General features: G+C 47.0%; 2 protein-coding genes across 4 annotated transcripts in view; one reads left to right on the top strand and one right to left on the bottom strand.

Annotated features, from left to right (window-relative positions):
- Positions 1–17,831, bottom strand: part of EGLN1 (egl-9 family hypoxia inducible factor 1) — a 34,201-nt gene extending 16,370 nt beyond the window's left edge. The window contains exon 1 of the mRNA XM_080586431.1: positions 16,718–17,831. Within this exon, the coding sequence (XP_080442557.1) occupies positions 16,718–17,650 (933 nt within the window). The 5' untranslated portion in view covers positions 17,651–17,831. The remainder of the gene's footprint in view (positions 1–16,717) is intronic.
- A 358-nt stretch (positions 17,832–18,189) lies between these two features.
- Positions 18,190–20,666, top strand: part of TSNAX (translin associated factor X) — a 49,583-nt gene continuing 47,106 nt past the window's right edge. Inside the window, exon 1 of one of the 3 annotated variants that reach the window (XM_080586435.1) lies at positions 18,190–19,510. In XM_080586435.1, coding sequence (XP_080442561.1) covers positions 19,396–19,510 — 115 coding nt within the window. In that variant the 5' untranslated portion in view covers positions 18,190–19,395. The remainder of the gene's footprint in view (positions 19,511–20,666) is intronic. The other 2 variants (XM_080586434.1, XM_080586437.1) reach the window with 2 other exon arrangements.

Below are 20,666 nucleotides of genomic sequence, written 5' to 3'. Positions count from 1 at the left end.
TTCAACTACATCACTTAAAATATATTCTTGCAGTGTTTTGTGCAGACCAGATTTTCAGATCTAACCACATGACACCAGCAGACACACTGATGACTTCATGTCTTACTTGAAACTATCAATTTGTTTCCACTTTAAGGAGCAAAATAACCATGAAACAAAAACTCAGCTTGTATGAAAGATTTACTTATATATGTAGATGAATAATGATTTAAAAAATCTTTTTCAGCGACACTTGCAAGGGGCCATACGGTATTCAGCAACACCCACAGTATCCCAACTTCACAAAGTACACTAAAGCATTCACTTCTACGTTTAAGAGTTCAGACTTATAAACTATTTATTAAAAACAAACAAACAAAATAGCTATGCAGTGAAATGCTAATAGACAAAGTGCTGCTTTAATTCGTATTAACCTTCAGTAGAAGCCTTACTGAGGTTTACAGCCAAATAACAACAAACAGCCCGTAACATGCTCTCAAACCACCTACAACTGAAACCCAAGAAATGCTGACTCTGTCCATACTGGTTTTTATGGGCTTTCACACACAAACTGTCTTTACCCAAGCTCTTCTTTACAGTCCCAGCATCACAGCGTAACAGGGCCTCTCTCACAACTGGTATAAACGATACTTAGGGTTTTTTTGGTTTTAACCAGATGACCCAGTGTATGCAGCTCAAACATAGGCAGGCATCATACAGATCCATCTGTGCTCAACTCCCAGTAGTGCCGGTGGAGAGTCTTGAGAAATAGCTATGGCCACACAGAATTAAAGGCTGATCACAAATGCCACGAGCAGGACTTCTGATGTTAACGCACAAGTCATTATTTCAGCTTCAAGAAGCGCTCTGCGGTAGTGAATCCAGCCCTGACTACCTGAGAGATGATTTCCACATGAGAAATCAAAACAAAAGGTAGAAACACACCGGCCACAGACACCAAGACACGCAACTTGTTTTTCATTACCAGTTTCAGACATGGAGCCAAATGCCACAAGCCACACCTGAGCACGCAGCGCTAGGCCCACCAGGCCTCATATTCATTCACGGCGTTTGCTTGCTGCCCTACCACCAAGCCCACACAAGCGTGTGTTGTGACGGGAAAGTTAGGCAGGCACAATGCAACTCCCGGACAAGACTGTCTCAGGAATGTGATTTATTTGCTTGACGAGTACATGTCCGTGTGCACATGAGAAAGATCTGAATGTACCAAGCACTGACTCCAGGCAGCCAGAAAAACTTGAGAGAATTGCCTGCCCTGGCCTGGTTGATACAAAAGCCCCACCATTTCCTTACACTCCAATTCAGCTGACTCTACAGTAAATTTAAGTTCACAGCAACAATAACATCTCTACTTTAGGAACTGGTGCTGCTCGAACAGGATTTCCCAGTCCTCCTGAAAGTCACCTCCCCAGCCGCGGCAACCACTTCTGCCCCAAGAGAGCAAACAAGCAGCGCGGTGGAAAAACACATCACCCTCGTGCCTTGGGAGAAACAAAATGTGTTGTATTGCCCACTATCCGTTGATTAAATGGAACCCATCTGGCTTGTTCTTTGTCCATTTATAGATAGCATTATGAAACTGCTAGAAAAAAAAAACAATCCATGAAAAAAAAAAGACGACTTTCCTCCTTCCCACTATAATGATAATGAAAATAATATTTTATATCATTATCAAATTGAAGTATTTGCCCTTCCTAAAAGGCAAGCAGACTCCTCCACAGATCTGTCTTTCTCTGTAAACAACAACTAAAAAAACCCCTGCTGATTCTGTCAAGATTCCCATCAAGCACCATTGCTCTGACTGGATCTCCACAAGCACCGTGGGCAGAAGCAGGGTGCTATAACCTCAAACTCAAACTGCATTTTCCACTCTAATACTCAGAAGGTAGCCGAACTGAAACTCTGCATGAATGACAATGTAATAAGTAAAGCTATGGTGTACAAAACACAAACCCAAAACAAAAAACCTCCCTAAAACAAGTTATCACTGAGATTTTTTCCCCTTTCTCAAGGCATTCAGAAGAACCCAGAACCAGAACCCCTCTCCCTTTCTGCCCCGTATTACCATAGAAAAGCTAACACCTGGCTGAGTTAGCAAGTAGCCACTGCTTACTTTACACTTCTTAAAAGCACTGCATTTACTAAAAAAAGGGAAATACATTGTTCCAGGTTGCACCCAGAAACGATGGATTTCAAGACAGAACACACACCTCTATCCTTTCAAAATGTGTGCTTCTGCAGAAAGGTTTTTGTGTGTGTCCCAGAAATCCAACGAGTAATATCTTTTTTGGTAAACCAAGTGACAGTTACTGTTTTACAATATCCTGCACTTGCTGGGGAAAGATTGCAGGAACTAGCAGTAACAGCCAGAGGTATCACGTCAGCCCACCAGAACTGATCCGTACGATGTATTTATGCAACCTACATGCAAGATCTGCAAAGCACAAGGTTTATTTTTCAAAGCCTGTTCCCAACTTTAAGCTGTAACTAAGAAAAGAAATCAAAACTGTATTTAAGAATATAAATCTGGAAACATCCTGAAATAACTCACAAACTCCCCATCATCTTAAGAAACAGCAGTGGAAATTAGTGCTGTAAAGATGTACAGTGAAGCAAAAAGAGCTACCAGAAGTAACAGCAGCACTGCCACAAGCAGTTACCAGAAGGGTGAAAATAATGCTGAGCACCACAAGAGCCAAGGAACAAGTGAAACAACGACCAGTTCTTTAGAATGCTAGATTCCAGATTTCTATACAAGAAACAAATTTCCTGTCCAAGTCAGCAGGCAACCAACACAGAATTCAGGGTTGGCAGAAGTGAACCTTTCAGCCACAGACCATATTTTACAAGGAAATTTCTCCATCATTGCTGAAAACGAGCAACAGCTCTTTTAAAACGTGCACCTATTATTTTACACCACTGGTGATCAATAGTTTCTGAGTAGGAGAAAACATTTCAGGAAATTTCCTGCTGACAGCCAGGTGATTTACTAACTTTGGTAACATGTAGTGATGGACACCTATTTTCATAACAATGGTAATACAGCTCCCAAAACTTTGCATCCTCTCCAGGTCTTCCTTTGATCCAGGGTACACAACCAAAGAAGAGCAAAAGCAATTTCAAAACTAGAGCATGACTGAAGGGAAAGACAGGGAGAAGGAGGAGCGGGGCAAGAACTCGTGGAACGCGGTGGCGCTTGCCAAACATGCGCTGCGATAACGAAGGGGAGCAACTTCCAAAGCACGGGGTGTAATTGTGACTGCCCTGTTACTAACCCCATGAAATCGAGTCGCAAGCACTAACAACTGAGATACCCCAGAAAGCCTCAGCTGTAATTGCTTCTCTGCGTCCTCCAGCCCCTTAATCAACTGCACTACAACGCATCTTGGATATTGGAGGTTACTATTAGCACACAGAAATGCGATTGAAAAAAAGAAAAAAAAAAGCCACCACACGCCTAGCACACTACTGTCATGCTCATACCCACCCACTGTATGCAGAAGGCCGTCCACGTAATCTGTCTCCCAGATAAAATGTTCTGGCCTTGCAGAAAGCTAACTAGAAACAAAAAAAAAATCAATTCAAGTGGCAGGTGCTGTAACAGCAGATAAATGCAGTGTTCCTAACAAAACTCTTCCATTAGTTTTAGCTGAAGCTGACTTAGTTAGTGTTCTAAATAATTAATTAGCTTTTGCTGGAGGCTGGGTAATCACAGAACTGCTGTATGTAAAGACTGAACTAACACTGAATTACAAATTCTCCAGGGAAGCTGTTGCTTTTGTATGGCAAAATAAGCAAAATGGGATTCAGGCCTATGGGCAGTAACACATAGCAATGCTAACTAGTTACTAAAAAACATTTTAAAACTAAATTCTCCAATAGGAAAACAGAGCTCAGGATGCCGTGTGAAAATGACACAGCCCAGGATGCTGACCAGGAGCCAACAGCAGCCATGGCAGCGGGGAAGGACAGCATTGTATTTCGTTCCCAGAATCAGCGAGCAATGCTATGCAGTTACCAGAAAGACTGCTAAAAGTTGCTCCAGAAAACAAGAATTTTCGTCCTCTGTAAAGACAACCTCAATTTAGGGTTCCAAAGCCAAGATAACCCTTTCCTGGAAATCAAGGAGACTAGAGGGTGGGGAAGGAAGTATAAGATTTTTTCAAGGGGGAAAATCTCACAGGGACTGCATCTTCCTATCACCGGCCAATTCTGTTCCCCGCCGAGTCCCTGAAGAATTCCATCACTTCCTCTGGAAAGCTGTCCCCAAACGGAGAAAAAATGTGCTTCGGATTTTTCACTCCCTCAAAGGCTATTTTTTCTCTGGCGTTTCTACCATGCAGCTATTACTAACTGAGCTGTAGGAGCTGAAGCCTTAATGCTGAGGAAGGGCTATGTGTTACTAGCATTGTCTTTCCATGGGTGTATCTTCAAAGTAGCAGGATGTGTGTTTACAAAAAGACGCAGTAAAAAGTAAAACTCAGAAACAGCACATCTGCAACATTTCTCTTGAGATGGGATAAGATTAAACTGAAAATAAAGCTAGTAGATAGTATCTTCATCTACACTTGACCTGCAGAAGTGTATTTATTTCCCAGGTTTGCAAGGCTCCTTATAAAATTAAGGGTCTAGATGGGTAAAAAACCAAAACCATCTTAACTCATTAATACTAACATAACTTACAATACAATTTTGGCCTAGCCTTTGGCTCATGAGAAATTACCGCTCCTGTTTTCTATTTTCTCTGAGGAAAATGACAAAGTCAGGACTCCAGTCTAGGAACTCCTGTGTTGTTCTTGAGTCTGTGCCAAGTGTTAGGAGGCCTCAGGGAGTCACTACTTGTCATTTTCTCCAAGCTATAATGGAGATTTACTCAAGGCATTAGCTTTAATGCAAGAATTAGAAAATTTTAGGTATAAAGCACTTTAAATACGGCCCTTATTCCCAAGGCGTTCCAAAATACTGGAACAGGTAAACGCAAATAGCAATAAAACAGTAAATTGCAGTAGCAATTTCATCAGAGCAAACTAACCTCTGCTCAGTGAAAAAATGACAGCTGCCATCAGGATCCCTAAGGGGTCTGTACTTTTCGCATGACCTGGGAAGAGGGGGGCGAGTGGTGGGCTGACAGTGTTCACATGCAATACAGAAATACATTGCAGAATCCTTTCTAACACCGACTGCAGAAAGGTGCACAGAATAGAATGATACCAAGCACCAGGACGACAAAATGGCAGGTAAAATTCAGTAAAGAGTTAAGTGCAAAGGAATGCCCCCAGGAGGGGGGAAAAAAAAAAAAAAAAAAAAAAGGCCTTATACACAGTGCTATCTTGTAAGCTGGATACCATCACTTTAGAAAAAACTGTAGTAAATACAGGCAGAATATAACCTCAGCACAGCGGCAGAGGCAACTAGTGTCACAAAACAGAATACAACATTATGCCACTATGCAAATTCATGATTTATTTGTACATAAACAATGCAATCCTGGTTGCCTTACCTTAAAGAGGGGTTAGCAGAACCAGAAGAGCTGCATAAAAGGGCAATAGGAACATTCAAACTGCACGAAGCAGTACCCAACTGAAACAATACTAAAAAGACTATGATTCTTCAGTTTAGGAGGGAAAAAGTGTCAGCTGAAAAATGTATGAAAGCAAGTGTCAGACTTCTTAAAACCGTGAAAGATAAAACTACTGGGAAATGAGTTCTCACAATAAAGAATCTCTAGGACATTGAAATCATCAGGCTGTAGGCTTTAAACAAAAGGAAGTTCCTTCCCCATCTAATCAAACGGTGGGACTCATTGTTACAGGATGTCGCAGAGGCCAAAAGTACAAATGGCTCTTACAACAAGATTACATAAATTTAGAGCAAGTATGTCCATCCATCTGTGGGCACTGAGAGCAGTGGTCCAGATGCAACCTCTGGCTCAGAAAGTTCCTGAATTGCTGGAAACTGGACATACATAGGAGCATCGTTTTGTCAGTATTATGAAGCTTTATCTACACGCTGATTATTGATTAATTACAACAAATGCATAATGGCACAACGAGTTCACATACTTATGTGAAAAGGAGACATCTGATAAGGAAGAACACGAGAAGTTAAGTCACTAGAACTTGAAACGAGATCACTCAGCCCGCGAGATGGGGTAAGATCTGAGCAGAAGGGATTGCCAGCATTTGAACACTAACAACGGCTGTTTTTAACCTCTTCACAGGAAATTTTGTAGCTTCAGCCTACAGCTCAGGGATGGTCTAGCATCGACTGTATATAAACAGTTCCTTCAGATGAGCACAACTCCATCTGGCTTCAATTTACGGATAGAGATAGGACACGGATGGTCAAGTGGCACCTCACGAGAGGCACGCAGCTCTTATCTTCCCAACGCAGTCCTTGCGGAGGACAGCTGGCAGGGTGTCTGCAACTGCTGAACACCCAGCAGAGCCCAGGAACTGAGCACAGCCTCGTCCTCTGCACCCGGGCCGGGCAGCCCTGCTTGCGGCGCCTGCTCCTTCTCCACCCATTCACCAGGCAGGGGCTCCATCCTGGCTGCCCTGGGCCTCGAGGGGATCACGGGCAGCAGCAGCATGTGTGGGGAATATAGGAGGACAAAAAAATGGCTAGAAATTACAAGCGGGAAGGGTGGAGGACCGCAGCTTACAGCAACATGGCAAAACACATGAGCCTGACTCCTGTCAGTGCAGGGGCTCCCTACGCACGCTTCTGCAAAACTGCTTTTTATGTGAAGTGGGTGCCATTTTTCTTAGGATAACTAAAACAGAGTGAAAAAAACCTTTGTCTAGATGTTTGTTACAAGTTTACCGCACAAAATAAAGGTAAGTAAAAATATGGGAAATAGAGTTAGTAGAGTAGAGTTGATAGTGGCCATGAAGCAGTGTTAACACAGAAAATCACGAAGAAGCAGCAGTAGAGACTACAGCACAAGTGACCACCTCCATAACTAAAAGGATCCAAGTCAGGAACATTTCAGACTGTTACATTACTTAGACATCCAACAACATTTCTTTAAGAAGCAAATGACAGCAGGAAGACAGACTTGTGGACACTTCACTCCAGCAGAGATGCAGTAGGCAGGACTTCCAACTGGCTGTATCTTGCTGGAAGAAAACTACCCTGACAGACTAAAATTTGGCTTGCTGAGGCCGGCAGGCACCTCCGGAGATGTCCTGGTTCAGCCCCTGCTCGGAGCAGGGTCACTGGGGCAGGTCGTCCTGGGTTTTGAAGACCTCCAAGGAGGGAGACTCCTAAACCTCTCTGGCAGCCCATCTCTCCGTTGCATCACCCTTCCATCGAATAAGATTCTTATACATAACTTTAATTTCTTGCATGCCAATGTGCGCCCTTTTCCTCTTGCCCTGTCACTGGGTGCAACTGAGAAGAGCCTGGCACCATCTTCTGTACTGTCCGCCTCAGGTACCTACACACACTGATTTGGTCCCCCCGAGACTTCTCTTCACCCCAGCTCTCCCAGCCTCTCTCCGTGTGACCTGAAAAAGTGACTCCACTATTACAAAGAAAACTATTTTTGACTGGATGATGCCCTCTAAAGGAGTCAATAACAACATTAAGCCCAAAAGAGGCACAATTAGCCAACATCGATTTCATAGGGCATCATATCATATCATATGCCTGCTGAAGCTGAACCAGTTTGAGACGCCCTTATCAACTGGCCACAGTTTCCTTTCTCACAGTGGCAAGGCTGCGTGCCAGCTGCTCAAACAACAATGCAGCAACCAACAGCAACTAGGAGGGCCGGACGCCTTCAGCTGAGCGCCGACCGAGCGCTCCTCACACACGGCAGAAGCTGTTCACACAGGCTGGTGTCCACGGCAAAAGTTCGCTGAGCAGATGTCTGAACAGGACAGAAAGCAGCGACAGGAAAAGTACGTTATTAGTCAACTGAAAACTGTTCTGGAATTCTTTCGTGTGCTACATCACTTTGTCTTTCCCACAGTGCACAGCTGCAGAGAACTTTAATATATGAGGATTTCTGCCTCAAACTGAGTAGAGACCAAGTTTTTGATCTACAGCAATTTAAAGTCCACATTATCATATCAGTCAGGTTATTCTATTACAAGTTTTTAGTTCAATTTCACTAGTAACTTCAGGCCAGTTCTAGATACCTATCTGCTGCTTTCTGAACGATGGAAGCACACAGATAACAGACCCTGGCACACCAAAAGGTCAGCAAGTCACAGGAAGAGTATGCCCAACAGAGAAGCCTCCATCCTCTGACACTTCACCAAGAATTTTGGGCTACCAACAAAGTGATGTGAATTGACAATACAAGCTCTTCCTGTAAATAGATTTTAAATATATTTATATAAAAAGAAAAACAACCATCAAGAACAACAACAACAAAAAGTAAATATATTAAAAAAAAAAATCAAACCTTCAGCTGGTCCATTGCATCTTAAAACCTCATACAGTCATCTGACAATCATATCACCAGTTCCTCCACCCTATTACATCCAAAACAGAGAAAGGCTTCCTGAACTCCCTCAGTGCATTTACCTTTGTATTCTTTTCAACATGACGCCTGGTTTTGCTGCAACAAGGCAAGGCAGTTTCACACACAGTGCACTGGGGCCTCACAGCACCATCTCCTCAAAATACTAAGTAATCTGTAGAGTTCAGAAGGTCTTCATTCATGGTCAAACCATGTGCTCCAAGCTGGTCTAACACTAAATTAACGCGTAAAATTAATCCTTGGGTGGAAAATTGTCTTTTTTTTTGTAAGGCCTCATTAATTACCCTACAGGTATGGCGTTTGCGTATGCGTTAGGGCTCTGTGCATACAACACATATATCCCTGCCCTACATTCACACACAATGACCATATAGACAGGCAGGCACTCACATTCCTACCCAATTCCTATTTATAACATTATGCACGAACAAAAATACTCTTGAGTAATTTCAAGTTAAATACCAAAGAACAAGAAAGTCTTCAAGTGCAAGCAGCTGTTACGTGCATGAAAGCATTGCTCTATTTTTGACAGACGCTGTTCTGGAACAGCGAGTGAATTAGCTTTCAACCTGACGCTTATGACTGCAACTTACCAACCAGCTCTGGCACAAGCCTGCACTGAAAATGTGCTTGATCAGCTTTGGCTAACCAATAATCTCTGGAAACAGTTTACAAGGACTTAAAGAGCACCAAATGACTTTTGAAAAAGGCCACAAAGATCAGCACTTGTACTTCTTATACCCTTCAGAAGGAGGAAGCCGTGAGGGTGAAAGACAAAAAGGATATCATAAATAATGCTTACTGCATTTAGTAGTGGCTGGGAAGTCAAACAACCCCACTGCTCTGTTCACTAAAAATACTGCTTTCGTTCTTCGATTTCATTACTGCAGCATGAAAAAAACATGCCAATGACTAAAAAACTTAGATTGATATATTCAAAGTAAATTTATTCAAAAAAAAATTACTTGCAGAGTCCTTAGATTGTCCACAGTCATTCTCTTACTGTACAACAATAAAATACAATGGCACAACAGAAAGGGACCCACCAGCATCCCACTGAAGAACTAACTAACCAACCCAGTCAGACAATCCAAAAATCAGTTTTGAATCAAAAAATAAAATCTGACTTTGTAGTAGAGCTCTCCAAGTGGCCTAAGGAAAATTGATTTATCTAGTTTCTGGGTGAACAAGAAGCTGATTGCTCTATACAGCTTATCTATTTCCCCTTATTAAACAAGTTCCTTTCTAATGCAGCAGAAAAGCCTTCCTCTAAGCTGTAAGGTTAACTGTAGCTTAATTGGCAGACACAAGTACGAACATACATACATACTGACACTCAGCAGAGGGCAACAAGTAGCAAATTCCAATAGCAACTAGCCTGTTTAAACCAAAAGCTGTCAGAGATTAACTGCAAAACACCGCAATTTAATCACAAACCTCATGAATGCAGGTAACCACCACGAAAGAGAATAATATGCTGTTGATTTATTTGCAGGAAACAGCTGCCAAACTATTCAGAAATTAAGCGTGAGCTAGAAAATGGAAAAACATCTCCCAGACACGCAGTCAAGGTCACAGACGCAACTGACCAAGAAGTTTGAGGAGAGCTGCACTCGGACGGCCCCGCGACTTGGCAGGACACCGCTTTCAAAGAATTCCAGCCCCAGAGGCCGCTGGCAAGGGAAGGGAGCTCTTCCTCTCAAGCTGCAGAGCTGCGATGCAGAGCACTACATTTTGGGGTGGAACTGCTGCACTGAGCCCCTCGTGGCTAGGACGGGCAGCTTGGTACATGAAAGCAGCAACACCGTCAGAAAACCAGTGATGCCACTGAGAGGAACAAATGCCGTGCACAGAAAGCACTGATGTGCACAAACCTCAAGGCTACAGGTGCTCTGAAACAGCAACACCTCGAAATCTAACTGCAGCCGCACGGCCCCAGGCAGCTGCTGATGGGAGCAAAGTGCTCACAGCACAGGGGATGCCAGCCCAGCTCCGTCCCGAAACAGGGAAACCAGGACCTTCCTTGGTGCTAATAAAACTCCGGGATAAAGGAGAGGGGCAAACGCTGAGCACAAGGAACCTAACTAGCAGGCTGGCTGGCTTTGGAGCTTTGTGAGTGTGTTTGTGTGTGGCAGAGATGCGGGGGGATCACGTGGAGAAAATACTTTCCCTTGTGCAGGTTCCATGGGGTAGTCCAGCAAAGCTTCTGCATAAAACTGTCACAGGGAAGATGCCCGGAGGACAGAACAACACGTTTCTGCTGGCAAAAACAGCCTCACACTGACCATGGGAGAACAAAGAGAAGAAAGCTTAAGAAAGAAAAAAAATTACACAGCAAGCAAAGATTTCTTAACTGTTATTCAAATTTTCACAGGCGAATTTTGGGATAATCAGTCCCTAAGTGTTAAACTAAGGCTGTAGTTTGGCAAATCCTTTAAGCTGGCATAAATTTTGCATTGCTGCTGAAAGAAAGTCTCACCATCTGCCAGTCCCCTGTGCCAGCACAAACATCCGAACAGTGAACCAGGAGCACTTCTTTTGCCAGTTTACTTTTTCAGATGGATCGGTTCCCCAAACCAGTTCACGGGATGGCCATGTAAATACTTGTACTGGCAAAGAAGTGTGCCTACTTCTCCGGCAGCACCAGCCTGAAGTATTCACTGGGCTACAGCCTAAGTCACGTCGGTACTGAAACGCTGGTAGGAGTCACAGGCAGCGCTCCCCACCCTCAGACACATTATATTTGTGCCACACTTTACAGTTATAATCACCGAAGAGAAGGGTGGGAACTTCCCAGAACCTCAGAAATGCCCATCTTTTAGTTTTCACTGGCCATAAACAAGCATCTTTTCTGGATACTCTGCTTCTCAATCAGAAGGTCATTGGTATTTAGAAATAACAGGCTTCTTCTGATCGTTTGCTCATTTCGGGCCCCAAAACACTCGTACATGACTGGAAAATGAAACCGTACTCAGCTCAGAGCTCTACCCCAACAGGAATGTAAAATCTGTGGGCTGCCCTGAGTATCCATGAGTCACCGCACAATCCTTTGCTGAAGAGCACACACGTCTAGAAGAAAATGCCATTGCCAACAAAAACACCACCAGGAAAAATCCTTAAGCGTAACTATCTGTAATACTCTATCTGGTTCGAGCAATTCAAGCAAATACTGAGAGACTGAGAGAGATCTAGCCGCTCTTTCCTGCAACTCAGGGACAAATTCTAGCCCAGGCAAGCACGCACGATGAACTAGTTAGATCAGCAAGTTGTATTGCTCTTGCATTGAATTTATTTCTGGGTACAGAGCGATCTCTACAAATGGACATGCCACAGGCAAACGGAGGGGAAGCTCCTCTGCTTCACAGCTGCTCCTCAGGCTTAACCCCAGCTGCAGCTCTGGGCTTCCTCGGGGCTCATGCAGGCAGCATCCGAGCCCCGTGCCCATCTCTGTCCTCGCTCCACGCTGTCAGCACTTTTTGGTACCAGCATGGTTGCCGAGTCCTCAGTCTCCACTTCTTCGTCCATCGCCTTACTACTCCACAGACACCCACTGGGATATTCTGCAGAACAAGATCGAGTGGAAAGAACATCCAGAAGTCTTGCTCGGGTTTCCTGTACACTGTTCTAAACAGCACCTGCAAAACTCAGAGCTGTGTCTCCTTGTGCCTGCCCCTGTTCAGTGCTTCACCAGCTGCTGGCAGCTTCAGCCGTACCAGCTGATTACCTCTTCCCAGTTAAACTTCAACATCCTTGGCAACATTAAGCCAGCATGTCTGTAGGAAAGCTGCTACACAAGTGTCCAGAGCAGAGAACCTCTTCTCTACGGTTTCTAGAAGAGCTAACTGCTGGATGCGAGAAATCCGCTCACTGTTACAGGATTATTTTCTAAAGGAGCATTACTAACTCTGAAAGAAGCTAATTTAACAGGACACAGTCAGACTAGTCCAAATCCACACACTCTGGGTCTTCAGGAAACTCCAGGACATACTAGTATGCAGCATCACGTTGAGAATTGATCAGTACCCAGGAAATAACAAGCAGCAGTTGAAGTAGTTACAATTGGGTGAGTTTATTTTGAGATCAGAGGTAGGGAGAGAATAAGAGAGAAGCACTTGGGTAATTCAATAATTTCAAGTAAAAGCACGGGTGCAGGTCTGCACCACGTGCAGCCTATACAGCAACTTTTTAAGCCACCGGTGGTCGAGAAGCAGTGGCTGCCACTGGCCTACTGGTAGAGACAGGAGAACATTAAAATCAAGCCGTCTGAGTTGCAGGTCTGAGTTGCAGCTCTTCTGCTTGGTTACAAAGGGGTGGGAATGACACAAAGCCTCAAGGAATGTAACAGGGACTGTCAAACCATCTGTGTGCTCTCCTCTCAATAAAAGGCACAGGGTAGGGTTAGGAGACGTGGTGCTGGGGGGAGCTGAAGCACAGACAGTTGATGGATCAGATGCCTGTTTATGTGGTGATTATTGGGTCCCTGTCTGTGGCTACGATCTCCCAATATTACTGCAGCACCAGTAAAGGAAGCAAGCTTCTGATTTATAAAAGGCTTGAAGTTTTAGATAATCAGCAGAGTTCACATGAGAGGAGGCAAACACGTAACAAAAAAACATACAATCATGAAGCTTCGCCCCTCCGCAGCCTCTGCTTGGGACGGAGGAAAAACCTCACCTGGGAGGGATTCAGGAGTAGTTCACTCCCAGACTTTGGTGAGCAGGTTTATACCTCCAGTGGCTATCTAGGACAGGACAGGCAGGAAACAGAAATATGCGCACGTATGAGTGTGATAACTGATAAGAGAAAGGAAAGAGAGAGTTAACATTTTGGGAGAGGATGGAAGAAGTAAAACCAGTAATAACAGGAAGCGGGAGAAAGACAGTACAGCTCACGTATGCTGCTTCGTGCCATGTGCTGCTAGGAGAAAAAAAAAAAAGCCACACAATCTGGAAAGAAAGAGAATAGCAGAACAAAAGCAAGGAATGTAGTAAATCAGGCCTTCTGAGCTGAGTAAATAGTTAGCCATTGTGTTATACCTGCAACTGCACTGTATACTCATGCCAAAAGTAGTTTATACCTATTGCTATGCAGATACCTTTCAGCCTGGAGAGTAATCTGCTGATGGTCCGGTCTAGGCTGAACCACATCCATCGAAGCAGACCAATTTCAGGTAGCCTAGTTAAGTCTAGAGAAAATCCCTAACAAGATGTTTTTAAATGTAAAATCTCAGATTTCTCACACTTAATCTTTCTTGGTGTCCTTTACCTTAAAGAATACCACTGGAGAACGTGGATCAGTTTAAAATAAAATAAATTTCATTGAAACAAGTAGCTTTTCCCCACACAGATGGTTTTACAGGCTAAGAGTGGAGGGTGTGTACTAAGACCCACTTCTTTTCCCCTTTCATAAACAACATATCTAGAAACAGTATAAGCAATGGCAAGTTCAAGGCCCTAACGCTCACAGGTACCGAAGTCGAGCTATAGCTAAAGGTGAAATTATAACCTACGTATCATCTCTTCCATTTTATCCACAGATATTTTTCCACCACTGTCAAAAACAACCCATGATCAACAGCGTCATTAAGGCCTTTGGCCAGCAATCCATCCATTCCCGTGAAAGTACCCAGCTGCCAGTTGAGGCTCGGAGAACAGAACTCTTTACAGGTTTATTTCGTTAACAAAAATGCTTTTGGATGCTCAGTCCAGAAAGAGGTTGGGAATTTCAGCGCACTGTGGAGTGGATGTATTTATGATCCATTCCTTCTGATAGGATATGCTTGTTTACAGAGCTTGAACTAGACCTGGTAAAGGCTGAAGATTCACTCCTGTGACTCCTAGGACATAATGTCAACCCTTGCACAACATCCAAAAACAAAGCTAGTTTTCCAAGACACTGCAGTGAACACAACAAAAGTATTTCAAAAAGCAGGCTGCAAGTGGTCTTTTTTTTTTTGATTGTTTTTGCTTGTTTTACATACAAAGGCCTAATAAAATAATAACAAAAAAAATAATTTACACTTAACAAACAGCACACCCCCAATCGCATGAGGCACCCAACCGCAGAGGGCTTGCACAGTGCTGCCCCCAAGCCCCTTCTGCCCTAACCCCCCACCTTCGGAGACAGCGGGGGGGCCCCAGGGGCTGGATTTCTTCTGCTGGTTCGGGTGCTCGTGAATTACCAGTCTCACCAGTGACACTGCCAACTGGCTTATTTAGTGCCCTCAGTGAAACTGTACGCTAAGCTCTCCACGCACCAGCTAAGCGAACTACAGGGTTATTGCAACATATGCTTGCAGGAGTAGTAAATTATTTGGTAGAGCTTACTCAGTGCGTGCGACGTTTCTATCTGGTTTGGTCCTATCACTTGAAGTAACACCAGTAAGAATGAAGATTACACGTGGAGCATTCCTTTAAAAAAAATGTTGCTGTGAGTGGCAAAATCCGACATACCCATAAAGATTTAGAAAAGGGCTGTACTTGACTAAATGAACTGAGCGGCTCACCACGCAAAGTGCACCAACAGAAAAGGTCCAGAGTAACCTGTTGTGGCTATTACAGCATCTCCACTGCATACTCCTCTGTACTGCTAAGAATAACACCAACGTACGCTGCAACTCCTGGAGGAATGCGATCAAACCAAGATCCAGAAAAAGCAGGAGCAAGAAGCGAAGACAAAAAATGACTTCAGGTAACCCACAGGTGTCTCCACGTTCACTCCTCTTCCTCCAGCCCCCTACAGAGGGCCAGGAGCTCTGAAAGGACACGTGGAAGAAGTTTGGGCTGACAGACTGCTGCCCCCTGCCACAGCCCTTGGCCTAAACGTACAGTGACAGCAAGGGCAGAGGGAAGGTACAGCAAAAGGAGAGAAGGTGAAGGCTATCACATTGCTGTTGTCGCTGCAGACCTGATGAACCAACACTGACAAACCCAGTAGTATGCTACAAGCTCCGACTTTGCTGGGAGAAGATCAAGGGAACACGAGAAGACAAAGTGATGCATTTCTGTACCACTGAGCAAAGGACTGCACCTGTTCTGATCCCTGAAATACATGGGAATTTCAGCAGTGACCGAAAGCCAAGCAGCGCTAAACAACCTTTGTTACTTTACCGTTGCTCCAGAAAAACGTAGAGCTATCTGTACGAAGGGACTCATCCCCATCCACAGGCATTCTCTGACAATTAGCAAAAGTATCAGTCACCACTTAGAAAGGCAAGATGCAGCAGCTCAGGAATCACGCGCGTGATCCGGCATTACAATGCCAAAAGTCCTTTTCTAAAGCCCTGGCACGTATCACTTACAGAAGCATACCGCTGCAGATAGAAACACAAGCAGTATTCCTCTTTCCTGCATAAAACTGAAACCCAGTAAAGCCACAGGTATTTTTAGAGCCCAAGTTTCAAGCGCCGGGGCCTTAAAGAGATTTAGAGCTGTCTGTAAGATAAGTTGGCTTAAAAAAAAATCCAACCTAACGGGGATATGGGGGAAATCCAGACCACGTCCCTGCTGAGAGTTATAGCATGGTACCGGTTCAACCAGAGGTACACAAAGACCTCATTTCAAAAAAAAAAAACAAACAAAAAACACCAAGAAAAAGGAAATTCCCACCCACTTTTCCGTATCGGAGGAGCTGGGATTTAGCGCACCCAACACAAACCCAGGGCTGTTCCTTCTCTCCTCCCTGCCAGGCTCCCCAGCAGCTGAGGTCCTGCAGCTGCAGCAACAACAGCCTGTCTGTGGCCGGGCGGCCCCGGCGCTGCGATGGTGCCCAGCAGCTCACTGCCTCCCTTATACTGCACCGGGGGTAGCAGCGAACTGTGCAGGGCTACCCCCCCCCCCCCAGCCCTTCTTTAAAAGTGAAAAGCTACTGATGAATATTCATTGCTGGGCCTTTACCAAGGGGTGTGAATTTCATTTTCAGGGCTCGGGGAGAATTGCAAATTAGCCTGACACAATGGGCGAGCTTGACTGGCTTCTCCGGCCTCAAGACACGGCTACAGAGAGGAAAAAAAAAAATCAGATTTTGGCAGGAAAAAATAAAATGAAATGAAAAGCGTGCTAAGACCTTTCAGAAACCCAGCCCAGCTCCAGCACCGGCTGGGCCCCGTGCTCGGGACCCAATGCGTGCGCTGCTTTCGATTTTGTTTTCTTTTTCCCTTTTACACCCCCCTGTTTTAGGGGGAAGGCCCGGCGGGCCCCCCGGGCCCCCCCGCGCCCCACTCACTTTCGTCCTGCCGTTGATGCGGTAGTTGCCCAGCTTGCCGCTGCAGTGGCGGATCAGATCGTCCATGCTGTTCATCAGCAGGCGGATGGTCTGGCAGCCCGGCTCCTTGCCCTCCACCCAGGTGATCTTGTCGCCGCGGATGTCCTTGGACGAGTCGCTCTTCTGGCTGACGAGCTGCCCGTCGGTGAAGCGGCCGGTGTGGTGCAGGGCCCGCACCTCCTGGGCCACCAGCCCGCCCAGCTCCTTGCCCAGGAAGTCGTCCACCACGCAGATGCCGTGCTTGTTCATGCAGGGCACGATGTACTCCAGCGCCAGCCGCTGCGGCACCAGCGACTTGGTCTGCCCGTTGGGGCGCAGCGCGGCCCCGCCGGGCCCCGCCTGCACGCCGCCCGGGTACAGGTTCGACTTGTCCCGGTACAGCAGCACCGCCTCCCCGGACGGCACCGGCGACGGGGCCGCCGCCTCCGTCTCCCCGCCGCCGGCAGCGGCAGCAGCAGCGGCAGCGGCGACGCGGTTGTGGCTCAGCGGGGCGGCCTCGCCGGGGGCCTCCGGGGCCGCCGCCACCGCCCCCCCCGGGCGGCCGCCGCCCCCCGCCGCCGCCGCCCCGGCGCTGTGTGCTCGGTGCGGCGGGGGGAGCCCTGCGCGGGCCTCGGCAGCGCCCCCTGCTGCGGCCGCCGCCGCCGCCGCCGTGCCTCCGCCGCGGCAGATGAGCTTGTGCTTCTTCCAGTCCTGGCGCTGGTGCTCCTTGCTGCAGTAGAAGGAGCTGCGGCAGCGCCCGCAGCGCAGCAGGTTCTCCATCTTCCCGCACAGCTCGCAGTACTGCCGGTCCCGCTCGCTGCTGCTGCTGCTGCTGCTGCTGCTCCCGCTGCTCCCGCTGCTGCTGCTCCCACCGCCGCCGCCCTGCCCGGCCCCGCCGCCGCTGTCATTCGCCATGGCGCTGCTCGGCCGCCGAGGGGTTATGTAAGGAGGCGGGCCCCCGGCCGGCCGCGCTGGGAGGCAGCGCTCACTGCATCATGGCCGCCCGGCGCCGCCGCGGCCCCCGCCGGCCCGCGGCCTCCTCCGGGGCGGCCGAGGCGCGGGGCTGCCGCGGGGGCCCCCCGCCGCCCTGCCTCCTCCTCCTCCTCCTCCTCCTCCTCCTCCCTCCCGTGCGCCGCGATCGCCGCTAGCGCCGCCTCATCGCCGGCCGGGCGGGTGCCGCGCTGCGGTGCGGGGGGCGCCGCTCGCTGCCCGCCGCCCGCTCGCTGCCCGCTGCGGCCGCCGCCGCCGCCGCCTCCTCCTCCGCCCGCCGCGCCTCCGCCGCTGTGTCGGGGCGAGGAGGAGGCGCCACACTCGCGGCCCGCTCCGCACGTACGCCACTTCCAGCCCCACAGCGCCGCCGGCGCGTCAGGCGGGCGGGGCCGCAGCGACCGGGCGGGCGGAGCCGAGCCGAGCCGCGCCGGGCCGGGCAGGGCCGCGTAGGCCGCCCCGAGCCGCTCCGGGGGGCGCCCGGCTCGGCCGTGCCCCGGGCGGCCCCCCGAGGAGGGGCAGCGGGGCCGGGCTGACGGGGGACGGTGCGGGTTTTGTCGCTCCTCTGTGCCCCGGAATACCCCTGCCGGGTAAATAACGTGACTTCTGTTCGACCTGGCCAGGCCGGGGGCAGGCGGCTTAAATAAACGCCGAGAGCAGGAAGAAGGAGCTGGCGATGTGGCCGCTGAAACCTCAGGGAGTGGGGAGCTAGGGCCACGATGAACGCGACAAAGCCCCTGACGGGAAAAAGGAAATGGGTTTGGCAGAGCAGCCAGGAACCTCCAGAGGGTGAATGGGGAGAATGGCGAGTGCAGAAGCCACCAAATGAAAGGTCTTAATGCAGTCACATCAGTTATCAGAAGCCACGAAAGGACCTCTAAGATGACATAGAGGCTCTGATCGATCCAGCTGAACCATAGTTGGTAGTAGGCATCAAGTAAATGCAGCATATTCTGTAATTTCCTGCCCAGCCCGGGGTGACTGTTTCACCCAGCACCTCACAGTCTCCCACAACGATTCCTCCTGGGCAGCCGGGGTTCCCGTGGCCACCCCTCCGAGAGCCAGTTCGCGAGCAGGCCAGAATTGTTCCTTCCGTGGGTTTGCCTGGGCTGGGCTGGCTGGTGAGAGGCAGCAGCCCTCAGCTGGTACGCACCGCCTTTCTGGTCAGAAATCCATCCTAAAATCCAAAACGTGTCAAAGAAATGAGTCAATATCTAGATTTGGAGGGAGAAAGGTGAAATTAGTCCTCCGGTTGGTAACCCAAGATGAGTAGCTTGGGCTTTCTACCTCTATGTTGCCACAGGCTTTGATGTGATTTTGGACAATTCAGTTTTTCTTCACCTCTAGAACAGAAATACCAACACTTTCACTCCTCACAGGCTGTTGTGAGGCCTAAGACTGTAATATAGTCTAGTAAGATGGCTACACTAATGCTATCGAAATGGATCATTCTCCCCATCTGTCTATAGAGAACTAGATTTAAAATTAACTGACATATTAGTAGGACTTAGAGGAATGTTAGGCACTGCATGTGCTATGTGAAGGATGTCAAAGGAGAAACAAAGTGTGCCAAGGCTACAAATGCCTGTGGTACATACACAGAAAAAGGGAAGGAAAAACAGGGTGAATTATGAGGAAGGCAAAAGGAGGGACTGAGAGGACAAGGTCATGTCATGTCCATGAAATCTCCTGAATGTGATCAGCAAGTGCCAAGGCTGATTTTTTTTTTTTTTTTAAATGAAGAGCTGAAAGAACTGGAAAAGCTGGGAACTGAAAACAGAGTCACAGGTTAGTAATTTCTTTGTTCATGGCTCTTAAAGGAAGGAAAGTATAATGGTAGAGGCAGAAGGAAATGATTTAAAAAGATGTTTTAAGTCCAGAGCATAAAGGGGACAGATTTTTAATCTAGGCTTAATGGGAGTTGTTCTTTGACTATAGCAATATGAGGTACGTCAGAAATACTAGGCATTCCTCTAGCGTGCTTTAAGCTGAGATTAATACAGCTAAATTCTTTGGACTTAGAGCATTGTTAAACCAGGCTAAACGAGAAAAGAGTCGAGCCTGTTATTTTCAAAAACTTCAGAAATGCAAACAATGCCAGGGGGAAACCGAAGAGTTAAAGACCTTTTGCATTTGTTGTGTACTCCTTCGGCAAACATAATGGAGATGAAAGTCACAGGCTCAGAACTCAGTAGTCCAACCATGAAACAAATAAGGACCAAGGCACGAATATGGTGTCTGGCTAAAACCAAATGATAGTTATTAATTCGTGGGCTAATTTGGCTTCAAAACTCCTTTGTTCTTTCCCTCTTTCCCACATGTCTTTTGGGATGCAATTAAAGGTTTTGGTCTTAATTTTTACGGTTACTAACGTGCTGAACTACTTCGAGTTGTCTTGATGTACTACTGTGTTCCCAGCGTGGTCAACAGAAAAAAACAAGATCAACAAAATCCATCTTCAAATACACAAAACATTTGCCATATTTTATGCTTATAGCGCATCACCAGGGGCACAAAACAATTCCATAGAGGTTGTGTTCCAGTGACAAAACTGAAGAAAAGAGCGGTGGTAGGGAAATTCTGAAAACAATGACTATTTATACCACAATTGTGTCTACAACGTGCTAGAAATGTTTTCCAAGCATATAAAGACTCTATTCATTGCCAGAGAGCTTGTTCCTTAAAAGACAGCATAAGGGCAAAGCATGACAGAAAGGAACATACAGTATACAAAGCAAAATGACCAACACGAAGGTTGCCAAAACGGAGGGGGAGGGTACTGCCTCCTCTCTTGCCTGTGAGTTACTCTCCACTGGCTCCCTAGCTTGGCATTTCCAAGAGAGCTAATTTCTTCTGTGTGCCAGTGGAGGCTGGAAAAGAGCTTGAAGGGTGACTAGGCAGTGATGAGACATAATCGATTCGCAGAGAATGCAGATAAAAAGTT

The sequence above is a fragment of the Anser brachyrhynchus genome (genome assembly GCF_964034855.1).
Source record: "Anser brachyrhynchus genome assembly, chromosome: 3".
Classification (NCBI taxonomy): Eukaryota; Metazoa; Chordata; class Aves; order Anseriformes; family Anatidae; genus Anser; species Anser brachyrhynchus.
The sequence above is the reverse complement of the archived record's forward strand: the minus strand, read 5'-3'. Positions and strand labels throughout refer to the sequence as shown.